Genomic DNA, 16977 nt, shown 5'->3' with positions numbered 1-16977 from the left:
TGCATATCATGCTGCAGGACTGCAGTGTGTGGCAACGCTCCAGATCCACCATGGCGAGGCTGGAAGTAAGGAAATGGTTAGGTACAGAAGGGTGGTGTCAGCAGGATGACCCAGGCGCAGCCACCGATTGCCGTGCTAACAGGATGGAGAAACATTCATGTACTTTTACTCAGAATGTCAAGCTTAATTCAGTTCTCAATGTAGAAAAACAAAGCTGAGTATATAGCAAAATACAAGAAAACGCATTTGTCTCATAGTTCTTGAATGTGAAGCTTTTCCTCTAAAAGTAAGTGTTTAGATGAAGTTGATTGTAGACTTTATGAAGCACCTGTGAAATTATTTTTGTTTTTAGAAAATGATTACCACAAACCCAAATTTAGTTATTGGTAAAAAACAATGTTCTCAGGGTTTACATTATAAATAGTAGCTTAAAATACTTTTAATCTTCTGACAGTGATTCTTTTCCTCTCTTTTTTGCAGAGTAAGATAGTTCAGTTCTCTCAATTTGTGTGGAGTGACTTATTTGGTAGTGGTAGTGGAATGTGAGAGTATTATGCATATAATAAACATAGAAGAATGTATAACAACATATTAACAATGGTTATCTCTGGACAGCAAGGTTTTTAACTTTCTCATTTTGTAATAAATAAAACAAAGCTTATAAGATTGCAAGCCCGGAGAGTAAGACCTTAGATACTTGGGAAAAGATTAATAGTTTCTCTAAACTAGACTGTTGAGGAAATCAACAAACGTGAGAGGCAAAGACATTCACCTCTTAGCAGTATATTAAAAAATTTACAAAAATCTGAAATAGTGTTTATTTTGTCAAAAGTGAGTGTTAAAATGATGAGCAATAAACTCTTTAAAGATATTTGAACTTCACTTTGGGAATCTATTACTGGATAAATAATGTGTGGTTTTAAATCAGGAGGGCAGTGTAGATGGGTGGCTGTACAAATTCTGGAGCCAGCCTACCTTGGTTTGAGTTTTGGCTCTGTTCACTGACTAGCTTGGGCAAGACTCTTCGCTACTTTGCTTCTGTTTGCTTACGATAATAGTACTTATCATACAGAATTTCTGTATAGATTAAGAGTTACACCAACTTTGTGGTCTAAGTATTATTTTCTTAATGTTACTGATGAGGAGAAGGAGGCTTAAAAATTATGTAGCTTGCTTCAATGGCCAGTGGCAGAACTAGAATTCAAATCTGTATCTGACTTGAAAGTTTGTATTCTTAACAGTCTTGTTGAAATGACTCATTTTGTCTGTCTTTTGTTTCATTATTTTTTTCTAGGTTGCCATTTGTATTTTGACTTCATTTGTAATAGTGATACTTGTCTCCCTCTTCCCTCTAGTCAGATCTACTGGTCAGAGTTTCAGTATTGGTGACTGAGTAAGCTAATCTGTTTGTATAAGGATGTTGTGACTTTATTCACTGAAAATTTACTTTAGAATTTGCTATAGGCTAGGCATTGAAGGCAGGAAAATGAATTATGTACTTGCCCTCATGGGAGTAGGTCAGATAGGCAGATAAATTACCGTACACTGATGTGCTGTCACGGTCTTGAAAACACCATGGGAGCCTGGAGGAGGAAGTGACTATCTCTGCTTCAGGAGCTGGGGAGGGCTTCGTAGGTGGCAACGTAGGAGTTGAGTTTAAGGGAAGTTCAGCAGGGAGAACAGAGCAAGTGCAGAGTCTTGAAAAAGCCCATTCTGGGAACAGAGTGGTGATTGCACACAATGGCTGCATCACTGTGTGGGTGGTGGGGAAATAAAGCTGACTTGACAGGTTTTCTGTGAAAGAATTTGTTCTTGATTGTTGAAGTTTCTAGTTCCTTTCATCTCCTCTCCCTTATCATTCTGAACTCCAAAAACATACCATGGTTATCTTTTGGGATAGCTCTCAAGCATGTGTTTGTGAATAACAGCATTTCAAGTTCTTTGTTTTGTCTTAATCTCTGTTGTAATCCATCATTTCTACGTGTTTCCATGAACTTCCCCTGCTCCCCTTTTCCGTGTTTACTTTTTATCCTATGGTTGTAACTGGTTTGGCCTATCTGAAAAGGAATAAAAGATTGCCAGGACTGTGGTCACTTGATTCCTCCCACGTATGCATATGAGCAGCTTCCTTACTGTGACTTCCCTCAGGCCAGAGGGAGAGATTGGCCTCTTACTTGGTGGTCTTTGCATAAAGAATATGACATTTTAGATGGAGACTGACATATTATGCATTCAAAACACTTACATTTTTCCTGTGTTTCTGCTATTATCTTTGGCTCTGTTTGCCAAAAACAAAAAGCAAAAAACCCCCCACTTAATTTTTTTGAATTATAAAAGCAACATATGCATATTAACGAGATTAGGAAAAAAACAATAAAGGAAGGGGGAAAATTACCCCTGTCGAATCATCTAGAGACAACTGTTTGTTAACATTTCATATTTCCTTCCAGTATCCTTTTCTTTGCAAATGTTTTTAATATAATTGTAATTTTTACCATATTAACAACATGTTTTCATTTAATGTTGAAATATTAATTAAGTGAAAATTTCAAGTTATTACGTAGTTGCTCCTTATCAGTACTTTATTCCAGTGTTTTCTTGTGTTCATGTGAAGTTGTTCAGGATATTTATTGTGCTGAATGCTGGAGATATAATAACAGGTACAGCCCATTCCCTGTTCTTTGAAACAGAGTCTGGCCAGAGACACAGGAGAATGAACAGGCAGTTTCTGTTTTTAGTTGTTATAAGAGGTAATACATGTGAACGGTACCGTTTTGTTTAAATGAATTGTTTTCTGTGTATTATTCCAGGGATAAACTGTGTTTAACATGTGTGTGTGTACGTGTGTGCACGCACACTGGGTGGGTATATTTAACACAAGTAGTAGCATACTTCCTATACACACTGGCCTATGTTTAATTGTTTTGCTAAATATATTAGCATTGTCCCGTTAATAAATAAGAGCTGTCCTATTCTTTATTAAATGCACATTGCATAGATTGCTGTAATTTAATGAACCAGTCCCCTATTGATATATATAGAGCTCTCTCTATGTTTATAGAGCTCTCTCTATGTATATATAGGTTAAACAGTCAGTATTTTTGTTCATTACTTTTTAAATTAAAACAATTTTAAATATTCACAGAGTATAGAAAATATTAAAATAAACTTCCATTTACCTAACACCCAGTTTCAATAACTGTTAACAGACTCCCCGTTCTTTATCTGTTCACCCCTCACTCCTTTTTTTTTGGGCTGGAGTATTTTTTAAACAAACCTAGACATATCATTTCATCTGTAAATACTATGTATCTGTAACAGATATGATAAAGACTATAAAAAATCTTAATCACAATACCATTAGAACACTCAACAAAGTTAAAAATTCTTTAATGTTATCTAATACTCAGTTCGTGTTCAGTTGTCTGTGATTATCTCAAATGCGTTTTTATAGTTTTGATTGAATCACTGTTCAAAATCAGTGTTCAGAGAGGTTGACATACTGCATTTGGTTGGTGTTTCTTAAGGCTCTTCTGATCAAATCCCTTATCCTCCTCTTCAGTTTTTTTTTTTTTTTTTTTTTATGCCTTTTCTGTTCTATGTAATTTCCCACAGTGGTCTCTCCCCATTATATTTATTATTTTTTGGTTTATCCTTCACTGTTTTTCTTTGTGAAAATTCAAGAAAGTGTGTACACACACATACACGGACACATAGTATATGCATATAAGAATATCTTCTTTCTAACAGAAGGTAGCATATTATACATATTTTTCTTTTAAAAGAAAAACTTTGCTTTTAAACCAAACATCACTTAACAGAACATCCGGGAGATCACTCCACTGGAGTGTATAGGGACGTCGTTCCTTTTTACATCTGCACTGAGTGTCTAAATCATGACATCCAGTCTCCCTTTGATGAATATTTGAGTTATTTCCAGTCTTTACTGATACACGTAGTATTGGGATGAATAGCCTGTGCATTCGCTGTTTCACAGTTTTGCCGGTTGTATTTAGGCTTGACGGCTTGCTGTGGAAGTGGGTCAAAGTAGATAGCTCAGAGGGCAACTGCCTTCAGGGTGTGGGATTTCAGCAGTTTCAGCATGGCGACAAGTGCCGTGGTAAGGTTCCGACTCTCTCTTTAATCGTGAATTATTGTCCCAGTGTCCAGTCCCTCTGTTATTAGGGGAAAGGAGTCTTGGCATGGGGTTAGGCTGAGTATGTGGTTCCCAAGAGGGGTAAGTATGTATAAAGGGCAGAGGTGTGAAATTTTTTCCATATTTCATATTTCTTTAAGCTAATTTTCAGAAGCACAATTACTTGGGCAGTTGGGTATAAGTGAACATTTAAAAAAGCATTTAATTTTGTAAAATTTTTAAAGACTTATTCCAGTTTATCCTGCTAGCAATAGGAGAGTCAGTTTCATTTGTATCCCTTGGCAGTACTGGATATTGTTAGACAGGAAAAAACTGTCTTTATTTTAATATGCATTTGTCTTAATGATTATTTCTATTTCTGTGAGTTCTTTATGTCGAAAAGATATTCACTACTGTTTATTTCAGAGATTTTTTCTCAGCTCTGTCCCTTTAAATTTCATGTTGTCAGTTATGTGGATTGCTCTTCCTGTGCTTCTGTTGCTTTTAAGTTAGGAAAGTCGTCCTCCCTCCAAAGATTCGGTAAATTAAAATAATCAGATTCGGTAAATTCTAGTTTCTTCTAGATTTTCTGTGGTTTAACTCTTAATACTTTATTTTAGTCCACTGGAACTTATTTGAATATTTGGAATGAGGCGAAGCTTTGAACTCCCTTCCCCGTACCTCTTAATTTGGTAATCACTTTTCCCAGTACCAGATATCATTCTCCATCGTGTTGTTTAATGCTGCATCCCCTAGGATGTGTCAAGTTCTTATATAATATGTTTCATTGATCTGTTACTGTGTACTTTATTTTTTCTAATTAATTAATTAATTTTTTATGGTGACATTGGTTAACGAAATTCAGTATGTTTCTATGTATTTTAATAATAGCTTTGTTATTTAATATAAATAAATCCTTTATTTCTTTGGGAAGTACCAAATGCATAACGTCTTGTCTGAGGGATAATTAACACAACTGAAAGTCATAGTATGCCAACTTGGGCCTGGGATGTGTCTTAGCAGTTACATAGTCCAGTAGTTTTTAACTTATCGGAGAGAAAGGGAAGAAGCATATTGGAATCATCTAGGGGAGTTTCTTTAAATATATTTTCTGGCAGTATATGTTCTCAGCTGCAGTAGGGTGAGGTAGAAAGCTATAGTAATTTTTTTCAAAGTGATCGTTAGTGGCCTTTTCTTCCCTTTTAAAAACAGTGACCAAGTCCAGTCTTCTCATTTACATTTGGAGGAATGGGCCTGTGTGAGTTACATTTCTTCTCAGTGGTAGATTGGCAGAGCCCTGCTTTCAAGGGTTTAGGTTTTTTGTAGTTGGGAATACTAAGAAATTTAAATGTCCTTCTAGATACAGATTCATATGGTTGTTAATTGATTTAGGTAGTTTTCAGATTGGCTCAGATGCATCAGTTCACAGGTGGAAAGGCTGAGATCTTTAAACAAATATTTTACAGTTGTTCTCTGCTCCAGCGGTGTGGCTTTTTCTCCAGGTTTGATCACTGATTGATAACCCTTTTAGGAATAGCCAGGTTGAGGTTCTTTTCCTCTTCTTATTCAGGACTTGTTTATTAAGAGCTGGGGGAACTCGCATGGAGGCTTCTCTGCTTTTCTTTAAGGCTTGGGAAGTGGGGCGGGCTGCGCTCAGGAGATAGAGGGTCTCTGAGGATGGCGGCTCCCATCGCTCCCCCACGGGTGAGGAAAGTTTGGGGAATGTGTCGGGGAGTTGGTGCCTCCCAAGCTCTTCTGAAGTAGGTTTCTATAATCAGTTATTGCCAATTACATGTTAACAGTCTTTAGAATATAAGTAGTTTTCATGAATTTATTAATTCTTGTCTCACCCACAGTAGACCAAACTAATATCAGCTAAAGATAAAATTAAGTAATATGAAAAAAAGAAAATTCACAAGTTCTCCATTCATTTTTATGTTTATCTCTGTAGCTGTCTTGATGTATGTGCCTTTTTTGTAAATCTCACATTACACACTTTGGAGTCATGTTCAGAGTTAGGGGTTGGGGAGAGTAAAAATAAACATAACTAACGTACTGAGTACAGACTCAATCCTATGAGAAAGATTCTGTTATTAGCCCAATTTTAGAGATGGGGAAACTGAGGCATAGGGAAGATAAATGTGGCCTTCCACACATTTACTGAATAGTAGTTTAACCTACTTTCAGAATGCATATATAAATGGAATATTACTCAGCAATAATTAGGATAAAATCTTGCCATTTGTGACAACATGAATGGACCTAGAGGGTATTATGCTAAGTGAAATAAGTAAGACGGAGAAAGACAAATACTGTATGATTTCATTTATTTGTGGAATCTTAAAAAACAAAACAAAACAAAACAAATGAATAAACAAACAACAAATGCAGACTCAGAAACAGATCACATTGATGGTTGCCAGAGGGGAGGGTGGAGGGGAATGGGTGAAAAAGGTGACGGGAACTGTAGTCAGTGACACTGTGGTGAGTTTGCACAGTGACAGAAGGTTACTGGACTTAGTGGGGTAATCACATTGTAAGGTATGAAAATGCGGAATCACTGTACTGTACACCTGAAACTAATGTCATGTTGCATACCACGTAGACTTAAAAGAATGCATGTATACATATTTTCTGCTAATCTTGATTCTTTTCAAAATATTTCACCATTTTTTTATAATGTTCATTTTTTTACAGTTGGTAGGTGCTATGTTTTTAATAATATTTTATTACTAATGTAAAATGTCATCTGGCTAGTTCTCCCATTCCTCAAAATATTTTGCCATAAAGTTTATTTTAGTGTTTGGCTCTTAAGGAGAATGTACTTAAAGTGTACTGAAAATATTTTTGACCTTTTGTGCTGAAATAAGACGATAGCAGATGTTCAGGCTTGCCACACATTTCTGTGGATGATTTTTTTTATTTTCCCATTAAAACCGGGCTGAAATGTTAGTTGTTCTATATACTTGGGATCAGGGTCATCTTCTAAGGAATTTGAAGAATGTTGAAAATAGGCATTTTTCTTTTCAGTAAGGTTTAATACATTTTGTCAACTATGACCTGTTCAGAGATGAAAATTTAGAGAAATGCTTTCAATTGCCAGAGCATTAAAAGGCGATTCTTGATCTCTTCGTGGCAGAAATGTAGACAACCAGCTCCCCGGGCACGCCGTCGCGGCCGCGTTCCCGGCGTACCCCGCGCTCAGCCCGCTGCAGATGCTGTGGTGGCAGCAGATGTATGCGCACCAGTACTACATGCAATAGTAAGTGCATTCGACTTCGTGTTTTGACTCACTGTTATTTGCTTCGTTAGCTTTTTTAGCCTACGTAAGTCGATTTGGGGATTTCATTTACTGATGTGTTTCATGAGCTTTCAAAAATTATTATGAAAAGAAATTCGCCAACATCTCAGCAGATAACTGCATTTTAAATTGTTTGGCCAAAGGAAAAAGATCTCACGTCGACTACGCCTGCTCTCCACCTCTCTCCTCTCCTTATATTTAGCAGTATTCAGATGTTTTCTTTAATGTAATTTTATCTATTTAAGAGGAGAGAACTTAGGAAAGTTTCACCGGAGGGCAGCACATCTACATGAAGAGATTGGAAGGTGAATGAAAAAGGGTCTAGAGAGAGTCGTGTGCGAGGGAGGCTCGCTGGTGTCAGGCTCCGTGGTGGCTGACGTGCTTTCTGCACTGTCCGCATCTAGCAAGCCTTGCTTTCGGTCAGCATGGAACAGTCTTGGCCCTGAGTAGTTTCTTGCCTTCGCTTTTCTGGACCTCCTGTGTGTTCATTTGACATTTCGAGCTTCTCTGGAATGTTCTGCCCTCCTTGTTTCTGGGATTCCGTCACCCTCTTCATTCTTTGTATCTTTCCGATCACTCACGTTGTGTCCTTCAATAACCCAGTTTTTTCTTTCTCTAAATGTTAGCATTCCTTGTTCAGGTAGACATATTTGTGTACTTCTGCGTGCCTCTGACGCTCAGTCCCGTAGGGAAGACAGGGTTCTGCCCTGGGCCAGTCCTCGGGGATTTCTTCCTGCCGTGGCCTTAGTTGGTAGCTCTCCATGGACGATGCCCAATTCTCCATCTCTGGTTCTTCATCCTGTATCTTAAGTTTTGAAAGATTTCCATAAGGAAATTTGCCTTTCAATATATCTAAATTCAGTATGTGTAAAATTTGATTCTGCCGTCCTCATAAAGTGCATTCTCCTTCCTGACTTCCTCTCGGTGATGCTGTCTCTGCTCAACCATTTCCAAGCTCTTAACCTTAATCAGTTTTGCTTGTGGCTTTTGTTATTTCTGAACCCAAGTCACCGAGATGAGTGAGTTGTTCCTAGCTGCTGTCCTTCCCCTGTATCTCACTTCCAGTTATTTTGCTCAGGTCTTTTCTCCGTTTAGACCCACTTTATTGCAATTGATTTTTCTCCGTTTAGGCTCGTATTGTGTTTCATCGTACTGTTGCCAGGTTAACTTGCTTATGAGTCAGTCATTCCCCATCCGCCAAATATCTGTAACTCTCTTGCCTACAGTGTGAAGTCTATATCCTACTCTCCCACTAGACCTTCCCCGTAAAGCTAACCTGCTTTGTGAACTTGATGTCCTATTGTTCCCTTGCACAACCCCAGGTACGCTGTTGCACCTGACCTGCTGCTGTGGTAGTAGTTACCGTGCGAGTAACTGCTTTGTGCTCAGTACGCTACTAGAAGTTTCACACCCCTTGTCTCATTTATAACCTGACAAGAACTGTGCAGAGTAAGTGGGGCTCATCCTGGCTTGCTACTAAATCCGTATGATCACATGTATGTCCTTTAACTTCTGAGCCTCATATTCCCACATTTAGTGAAATAACTCACCTATGCATCAGAATATCCATGAGGTTGGAGGCGTTTTGGAAGCTGAAATGCCCTGTACAGAATACAAGGTATTAGCATACGGGCTTAAATAGGCTTTGTAGCCTGGAAAAGTACTCTTTGATTTTATTTTGCTATCTTGAATTTTAAACTTTTTATTGTAGAAGAATTTCAACATAGAACAAGATAGAATAGTGAAATTAACCCTGTGTACTCGTCACCCAGCTTCAGCATTTATTAATTCATGACAATCTTGGTCTATAACTTTCGCCCCCGTGCTGGATAATTTTAAGCAAATTCCAGATATATTATCATTTTACTGGTAGCATTATACAGGAAAATTCTCATTTTCGAGCAGTACAATTATAAGTAAACATCAGGACCACAGTTCTTCCAAAGTTGACAAGGACCTGTGGTCAGTGTCCCCAGATGGAGTTCCCGGAAGTCAGGGTTGGGGTTGAGAGATTGTAGTCTGGAATCTAGTTAATATTTAAAAATACTAATACAAATAACTGATCACTGACAGTGTTCACATAGGGTCATGATTAATGTACATTTTTAGGCAAATCTTTCAGAACCTGGCTCTGAGGGAGAGGTGGTGGGTGTGGAGATTTTTATTCCACGTCGAATGACAAAAAGGGCCATTAGTGAAAAGGTTTGAAAAGAGATTTGGTCATTACCTTATAAAGTAATTTAGTGAAAGAGAGAAAAGTGATTAACATGGCTGTTCCTGTCTTTCAAACGCTCCCGCCACCTGGGACTTAGGGGCCGAGGGCGCCCTCCCCGGGGTCCCCTGCCCGGCGCCGGCCCCTCTCCCCCAGGAGCCGTGGGAGCCGGGCTATTCCGGGTTGCGTTTATGAGAAATACATGTGGCTTACCCAGGAAGCTTTGACAAGTATAACATCGTGATCAAGTTTTTTTTTTTTTCTTTTTTCTTTTTAATACTTACTTTGGTGACCGTTTCAGTCAAGCTGCAGTTTCAGCTCAGGCCACATCAAATGCCAGCCCAGCTCAGCCCGCTTCTTCACAGCCTCTAAATGTGGCACATGTTCCTGGGGAAGAGCCCCCCCCGGCTCCGAACCTGGTGGCCCAAGAAAATCGACCGATGAATGAGAATGTGCAGATGAACGCGCAGGGAGGCCCAGTGCTGAATGAGGAGGACCTCCATCGCGACTGGCTGGACTGGGTGTACACGTTCTCGCGAGCCGCCATTCTCCTCAGCATCGTCTACTTCTATTCTTCTTTCAGTCGGTTTATCATGGTCATGGGAGCCATGCTGCTGGTTTATCTGTGAGTGATGCCCATTCACTTTCGGTGCTTTTAGTGACTAAAACCGTTTGGTACAGAATCTGGCATATGGTCTGCCGCAGGTGGGCTTCTTGGGTCTGGCACTGGAGCAGAGCAGGTTATGTTGAGTAAAAATGTTTATCGGAATTGCCTAGAAACAAATTTTTCCTTTACCGTCATTTATAAAAATTGTTAATTCAGCTGGACTCGCTCTGTCGGTTACTCAGGACTTGAGAAATTTTGCGATGCTCTCTTGCATAAAGATGTTCTTTTTAATTACAATGATCAATAGTAAGTCCTGTATGTATGGGATGGATTTTTTCTTCATAAGTAGACTAACTTCACCTTGCCCTCTGTTTCCCCAGCAGTCAAACAAATATCTAGTTTAATTCATTTTGAAAAATATCAGAAAAGGTTTTATGACTCCTGATATGTCTAAATATCTAGCATAGAGCCAGTTAAGCCCATAATAGACATTTAGACTTAAATTGATTTCTCTTTTGTTCTCATTGCTTTGAAAGGTGTGATTTTTGGCTGAAAGGGAGATTTGCTCTTTTTATTATAGTTCTAATCATTTTTCTCTTGTAGGACACTAATATTTTATAGTTTTACAAATAAAAACTGTTTTCTTTTCTCTTTATTTTACCAAACAGACACCAAGCAGGATGGTTTCCTTTTAGGCAAGAAGCAGGTCAGCAGCAGGCTCCCAACAATAACGCCGAAGTCAATGAAGGGCAGAATGCAAACAACCTAGAACTTGAAGAGATGGTATGCTAATGAGGTTTTTGTATAATTTAAATATAGATGTGTCCTCAGCACTGTATGAGACCAAAATGATAAACGAGTTTCAGGGTGTTGCATAGTGTTTGTAGAATGACACATGAAGCAAAGTTAACATAAATCGTGTGGTTTCATCCAGAGGCTCTGAGAGTATAATACTGTCAGTCATACATTAGAATCAAATGCGAAAGACTGACATTATTCTTCCTTAAAATAACCTAGAAAGAAAATTATGCACATGGTGGACTTCACGGAATTAAATTGGCAGTTACCCCTTTGAGCTTGAACTCTGAGGGATTTCCCAACTTTGGACTTGACGAAGATTTCTAGTGACCATCTACATGCTGCGTTCTTACCATGTTCTCACAGTCCCCCTTTCTCTGTCATGAGTTGATGCCAGCTGTTTAATGACTTAGGAGTGTGTTTCTTGTTTTGTTTGAAAGGAGCGCCTTATGGATGATGGGCTTGAAGATGAGAGTGGAGAAGATGCAGGCGAAGATGCCAGTGCAATTCAAAGGCCTGGATTAATGGCGTCAGCTTGGTCTTTTGTCACCACCTTCTTTACTTCATTAATACCAGAGGGGCCTCCCCAGGTTGCCAATTAGACATGAAAAAAAACTGTGCCAGCTGCAAAGGAGGGTCCGGTTTTAGGAAAGTGTTTTAAATAACAGTGCAATTTCAAAAAAATTTATTACTTTCTTTCATCATGTACAGAGGTTTTTTTCCTTTTCGCTTTTCATGCATATGAATATTTTAAGCACAAATGGATTACTAAATGTGTGTTTTTTTTGAGATCCTAACAGATTATAGTATAACAATATTGGTCTTGCAGGTTTTATTAATTTCAATTATGCATATTACACCAGACCTATTTGTGCATCTCATTTCTTTAAAGAGCTGCTTCACACATAAGTGTCTATAACTAATAGCCCAGCCCTTCAGTGTGTAGTTTGAATACATATATCTATTTTCTGTGAATTATCCTGAAAGTTTTAAACAGAATGACCTCATAGTTTTTATTAAAGATTATTATTTACCTAAAATGTACTAGTAGTATCTTGCCCAACCATAAAGCAATAAACTTCTCAATAATCTTGGTTTTGAAATTTGAATAAATAATGAAAACTTTCTATTTTAAGGGCATGTATCCCATCAATTGGAATTAGTACCTTAAAAAACGGCAGCTCTTCAATGGAATTAACAGCGATATAAAATGTTTGATATAGGCAGTACTTTTATAAAATAAGATATACTGGAAATCATCCCCTGTAATTTTTTAAAATAAAAGGTCAATTATGGTAAACTGTCTTATGGGATATTTGTTTAAACTCTTCAGTAATATACCCAATATGTACAAAAATATATAAAAATTTCGGTAGCTGTCGGAAAGTGTCAGTGAAGTTTTCAAGGTCATTTTCACCTCCTTCCATTCCAGATGGATAACTCCTAGTTCACAGGTAGCCTGAAACCTCAACCGTTTTTACAAAATCCTTGTGAAAGCCAATTCAATATTTCGTAAGGAAGGAGTAAGTTTCTTAAAGGGTAGCTAATTAAAATTGAACAAATGAGGATGGGAGAACTTACCACGGAAAAACTTTATCTCACGCGAAATATATTACACAAGTGTGTGTGGTACCGGTACAGTGTTACATGGTTATATAACAATAAAATAGGAGATTAAGAAAATAGCCATGAATTATTCTCTTAAGTTGTTTCCTTATGATGACAAATGTGACAGAAAGAGATAACTGGTTTACCGTTTGAAAAGTAAAATTTGGTTTCTGTTTATAGATGTCAGTCAGGACGTCATGATTGAATATGAATCATTGAACCATGGGAATACTAATAGAAAATATAGGTGACTACTTATAGTATTGGGGTGAGAAAATATCTTTGTGGCAGATCACTAAAAGAAAAGGTTGCTATGTGTATAATGTTCTGACATAATTCAAAGGCAAACGAGTAAGAAGAAGATTTTTAAAAAGATAATGTCTTTAAAAATTTTGTTAAAAACACTCCACTAGGAAATGGGCAAGGACACTCTCTTAGCGTGGGCTGCTGTCAAAAAGTACTGCAGACTCGGGGCTTAGACAGCATCATTTATTTCTCACAGTTCTGAGGCTGGGAAGCCCAAGATCAAGGTGCCAGCAGATTTGGTGTCTGGTAAAGGCCTGCTTTCCGGTTCGCGGATGGCTGCCGCCTTGTCTATCCTCAGATGGCAGGGAGCAGACAGCTGAAGCAGAGTCTCTCCCATCTCTTCTTAACAAGGGCACCAATCCTAGTCATGAAGGCTCCGCCCTCATGCCCTAAATAAGCACCTCCCAGAGACCCCACCTGCTAGTACTAGCACATTGGGGGTTAGGATTTCAACAAAAATAAGTCCATAACAGATGTAAATATGGGCAATAAACCAAAAAAATGTAACGTGTACAAGTTAAAACTTAACAAGTTGGTAAGATAATACTCAGTGTTGATAAAGCTATAGGTGAATGTAAAGTAGTATATAGATTCTCCAGCAAGTTATCAAATTTTCAAAATGTGTGCAGAGTCATTCAGTGTCACCCTATTCCTGGAATAAAGATCAGACTCCTTAACTTGGCCTACGAAGTCCTGAAAGGTCGGGCCCTTGCCCCGCTCCCCCGTCCGTCCCTCTAGGCTCGTCTTCCAGTCACCTGGGACACTGTGGTTTCCTTCTCACTAACACGTGCTAATCAAGGATCAGATGTCAGCACAGGGCCAGCTCTCGAGAGAAGCGTCCCCTGGTTCACTGCTCTTTGTACTGGACACCTTTGTGGTTTCTGTTTATGTCCTTATTTGTCTCTCACCAGATGTGAGGGCTGTGAGATTGGAGCGTATACTTACGCTCATTGCTATGTCCTCAGACCTAGAAGAATGCCTAGCAGTTAGTTCAATGCTGAGTGAGTGATCGGAAAAGTGCAGTCTACGGCCATGCCACCCCGAACAAGCCCGATCCCGTCTGGTCTCGGAAGCTAAGCAAGGCCGGGCCTGGTTAGTGCTTGGGTGGGAGACCACCTAGGAAGACCAGGTGCTGTAGGCGTAAAAAATAAAAAAGGGATTGTAAGCTGACAAGGCCCTTGTAATCTGTGAGGTCAACCAACGGTTGCCTCGCCTAAAAAAATAAATAAAATTTTAAAAAAAGGAAAAATGTATACCCTTTGAATTAGTGAAAGTTTGAAAGGATATCATGCGTAAGTGAGATTTAGCTTTTAAGATATTCCCTGTATTGTTTAGAATAGGAAAAAGAACTGACTGATGACTTCAACAGGGAGAGCTATGTGCAGATGTTTGTACCGTTTGGGTCCAGGATTAGGTATGGCTTGTTTCAGAGCATACAGAGGGAGGATCTGGGTTTTGACCTTGGAGCTAAATAAATGAACTATTGAAACTGGAAGAAATACTTCCTAGGTCAGACCCTAAAACAGAGCAGATGGGTAGAATAAGAAGGCAGAGATAATTAAGAGCTTGTCTCTTCTGTTGGGAGTTGGAGAGAGGAGAATTGGAGCCGCAGAATTCATAGAGGGCAGTGGCATTTGTTGGGACACCAGTCTGGAGGGAACGGGCAGGTCTCAGCATCCTAACTGCAGGTTGGGCCTAAGGAGGAAGGTGCTAGTCATAGGCCCCTTTGTGAAGGGGTGTGGCTAAGGGTTCCAAGAACGCTGGAGGGTGTCACCTGATTTCAAACTCTTACTTTGCCTATGTTGTTAGTTTTCCTCACTTAGTCTCACTTTCGGTAAGTCTTTGCCAAAAACTACAACCAGTGTCAGCTGTGTTTTGGACGATTAAAGGGGGAACTGAGCCCGTACTGGGGCCACCTGGGGCCTAGAGGGCAGTGGCAGCTCGGAGATGGCGTCCAGATGGCGCGAGAGCAGCACAGAAGCCCCGACGCTGGTCTCCAGGCCGAGTCGTGACGAGCAGCAGCCAGAATGGGTTTGCGGGTCGTGAACACTTCCCAGGGCTGCATAATTCGACGCCATCACCCATCATTATACTAACTAGTTTCTCTGGCGCTGACTCCACAGCACTATTGAAACTTGGCTTTTTAAATGAAGGGAGAAAAGGCCGCATGTGGAGTCTCACTGTATAGTACCACGGGCAGCTTTTACATCCCTGTGAGAAGGCTAAGGGATGCTGCTTTATATGTCAGCTTCTGTAAGTGGCGTAAATCGGACCCCAAGCCGTGTTGTGTATGGGATGGTGTCCTTGTGTCTGCAAGACTGTCCCAGGCCCTGGGACATGCCGTCCTCGTGTCCCGAAACTTCTCTGGAGCCCCGATGTGGCTGGCTGACTCACACTCTAATTGCAGCCTGGGAAAGTGAGAGGAACCGGCTGCGTGGTGGGCACAAAGCATGTTTACTGCATCTTGTATCTTGTACATACGCAGTATTTTGGATGCTTCAATGTTTAAACATTTAAAAATATACATTTTTTGATTTTTTATTGTCAGAACATTTAACATGAGATCTACCTCTTAACAGATTTTGAAGTGTACAATACAGTAGCATTTAAAAACATTTAAAACATTTAAAAACAGATAAATGATGATGTTTCTTGAACTTAAGTATTGTGGAGCCAAGCAAGCCTTTCATTAAAATCTTTGAAATAAGGTTTTTCTTACAAAGAGAGTCTGGGATAATTAGGGGTCCGTTTCAGAGCACCTGGAGCTTCTCTGCTGTCCAGGAGTCTTAGGTAGTGGAAAGCTTTTCCCATGATGAGGCCTCGGCCCCAGTGTGGGGGGAGCCGCAAAGGATCCGCCCCCTTCTCCAGAGCAAGCCTCGGTGGTCACCGCGGATTTCCTCCCGGGGGATAAAGCCTCTAAGCCCTTGTCTAGGGGACCAGGTTCATGAGCCTCTTTGCCAAAGCTTACTTCCTTGATCTTGCTGCGAAATGCTGACTCTCACTCCAACGGATCTGCTTTCCCAAATGGACATCCCAGCGCCTGCAGAAACTATTTCATGTGGCACAGTCAGCCATTCCATCCCAGAGTTCCAAAGCCACGGGAGAGTTGGAAAAATTAACATCTGTCTAGGGTCTTTATCAGTTAAGCACTCCGCACAGAGGATGCGTAGGTGGAGAGGCTGCCGTTGTGTGTTATATACTTAATAAAACTATCATAGTGCTTTAAAAATGTTATTACTGACGCTTGAACATTTGCTGCATTCCTGGGTCTGTGCTGAGTGCTATTCCTGTGCTTTAAAAAATCCTTAAGACAAGTCAAGGTAGGTGCTACTGTTACTTCCATTTTCCAGATGAGGACGCTAAGACTCAAAATGGTTAAACAGCTCACTGAAAGTCACGCAGCGTTAGTAAGGGACAGAATCGAGACTTGAACTCAAGTCTGTTTTACTTCAGAACTTGAACTCTGAAGTTAACTATTCAAATAAGGCACGTGGAGAGTTCCGCTTGGGTGATGAACTTGTTTGCACCAATTTTTCTGCTGAGAAAACGAGAAAAGTCGGAGAGCTGTCAAGAAAGCAGGGTCGATGTTGCAGAGGGATGAGGTCTACATTCGGTGCTGCCTTTACCCTGGCTAATTCAAGTGCGGTGGCTGAGAAGCTGAGCAGAGGTTCTGGAAGACTTGGAACAAAAATTGGGTCAGGGTGCACCACGTAGCAGTGACCTCTAAATACCCCACACTTTCTGTTGGGACCCGAAGGGTTATGTGCTGAGTCAAAGAAAACTGAAAACAGGCCTCTCACAGGGACTGAAGCCCAGCTTCAGATCGTCTGTCTCTAACTGAGGCAACTTGCCCAAAGCTAGTGGGCAGCCAGAAGCAAAAATAAATCTCTGAAGAAAGATAACATTATGCAATTTCTCAAATCACAATTTTTCAAAGTCTGTAAATAAAAAATAAGTAGTACAAAAATAGAAGATTTGACTAAAAATGAGAAAGTGAGTAGAAACAGACC

At 39.8% G+C, this 16977-nt stretch overlaps 1 protein-coding gene and 1 pseudogene across 3 annotated transcripts in view; both read left to right on the top strand.

Moving 5' to 3' along the window:
* HERPUD2 (HERPUD family member 2) overlaps positions 1-12353 on the top strand; it is a 31231-nt gene extending 18878 nt beyond the window's left edge. For all 3 annotated transcript variants that reach the window (XM_039862740.1, XM_039862739.1, XM_039862741.1), the window contains 4 exons: positions 7275-7397; positions 9950-10273; positions 10924-11038; positions 11494-12353. In XM_039862740.1, coding sequence (XP_039718674.1) covers positions 7275-7397; positions 9950-10273; positions 10924-11038; positions 11494-11655 — 724 coding nt within the window. In that variant the 3' untranslated portion in view covers positions 11656-12353. The remainder of the gene's footprint in view (positions 1-7274; positions 7398-9949; positions 10274-10923; positions 11039-11493) is intronic.
* A 1636-nt stretch (positions 12354-13989) lies between these two features.
* Positions 13990-14108, top strand: LOC120602507 (uncharacterized; annotated as a pseudogene).
* Positions 14109-16977: the final 2869 nt, after the last annotated feature.

The sequence above is a fragment of the Pteropus medius genome, unplaced genomic scaffold (assembly GCF_902729225.1).
Source record: "Pteropus medius unplaced genomic scaffold, Ma_sr-lr_union100, whole genome shotgun sequence".
In the NCBI taxonomy this organism is placed as follows: Eukaryota; Metazoa; Chordata; class Mammalia; order Chiroptera; family Pteropodidae; genus Pteropus; species Pteropus medius.
The sequence above is the reverse complement of the archived record's forward strand: the minus strand, read 5'-3'. Positions and strand labels throughout refer to the sequence as shown.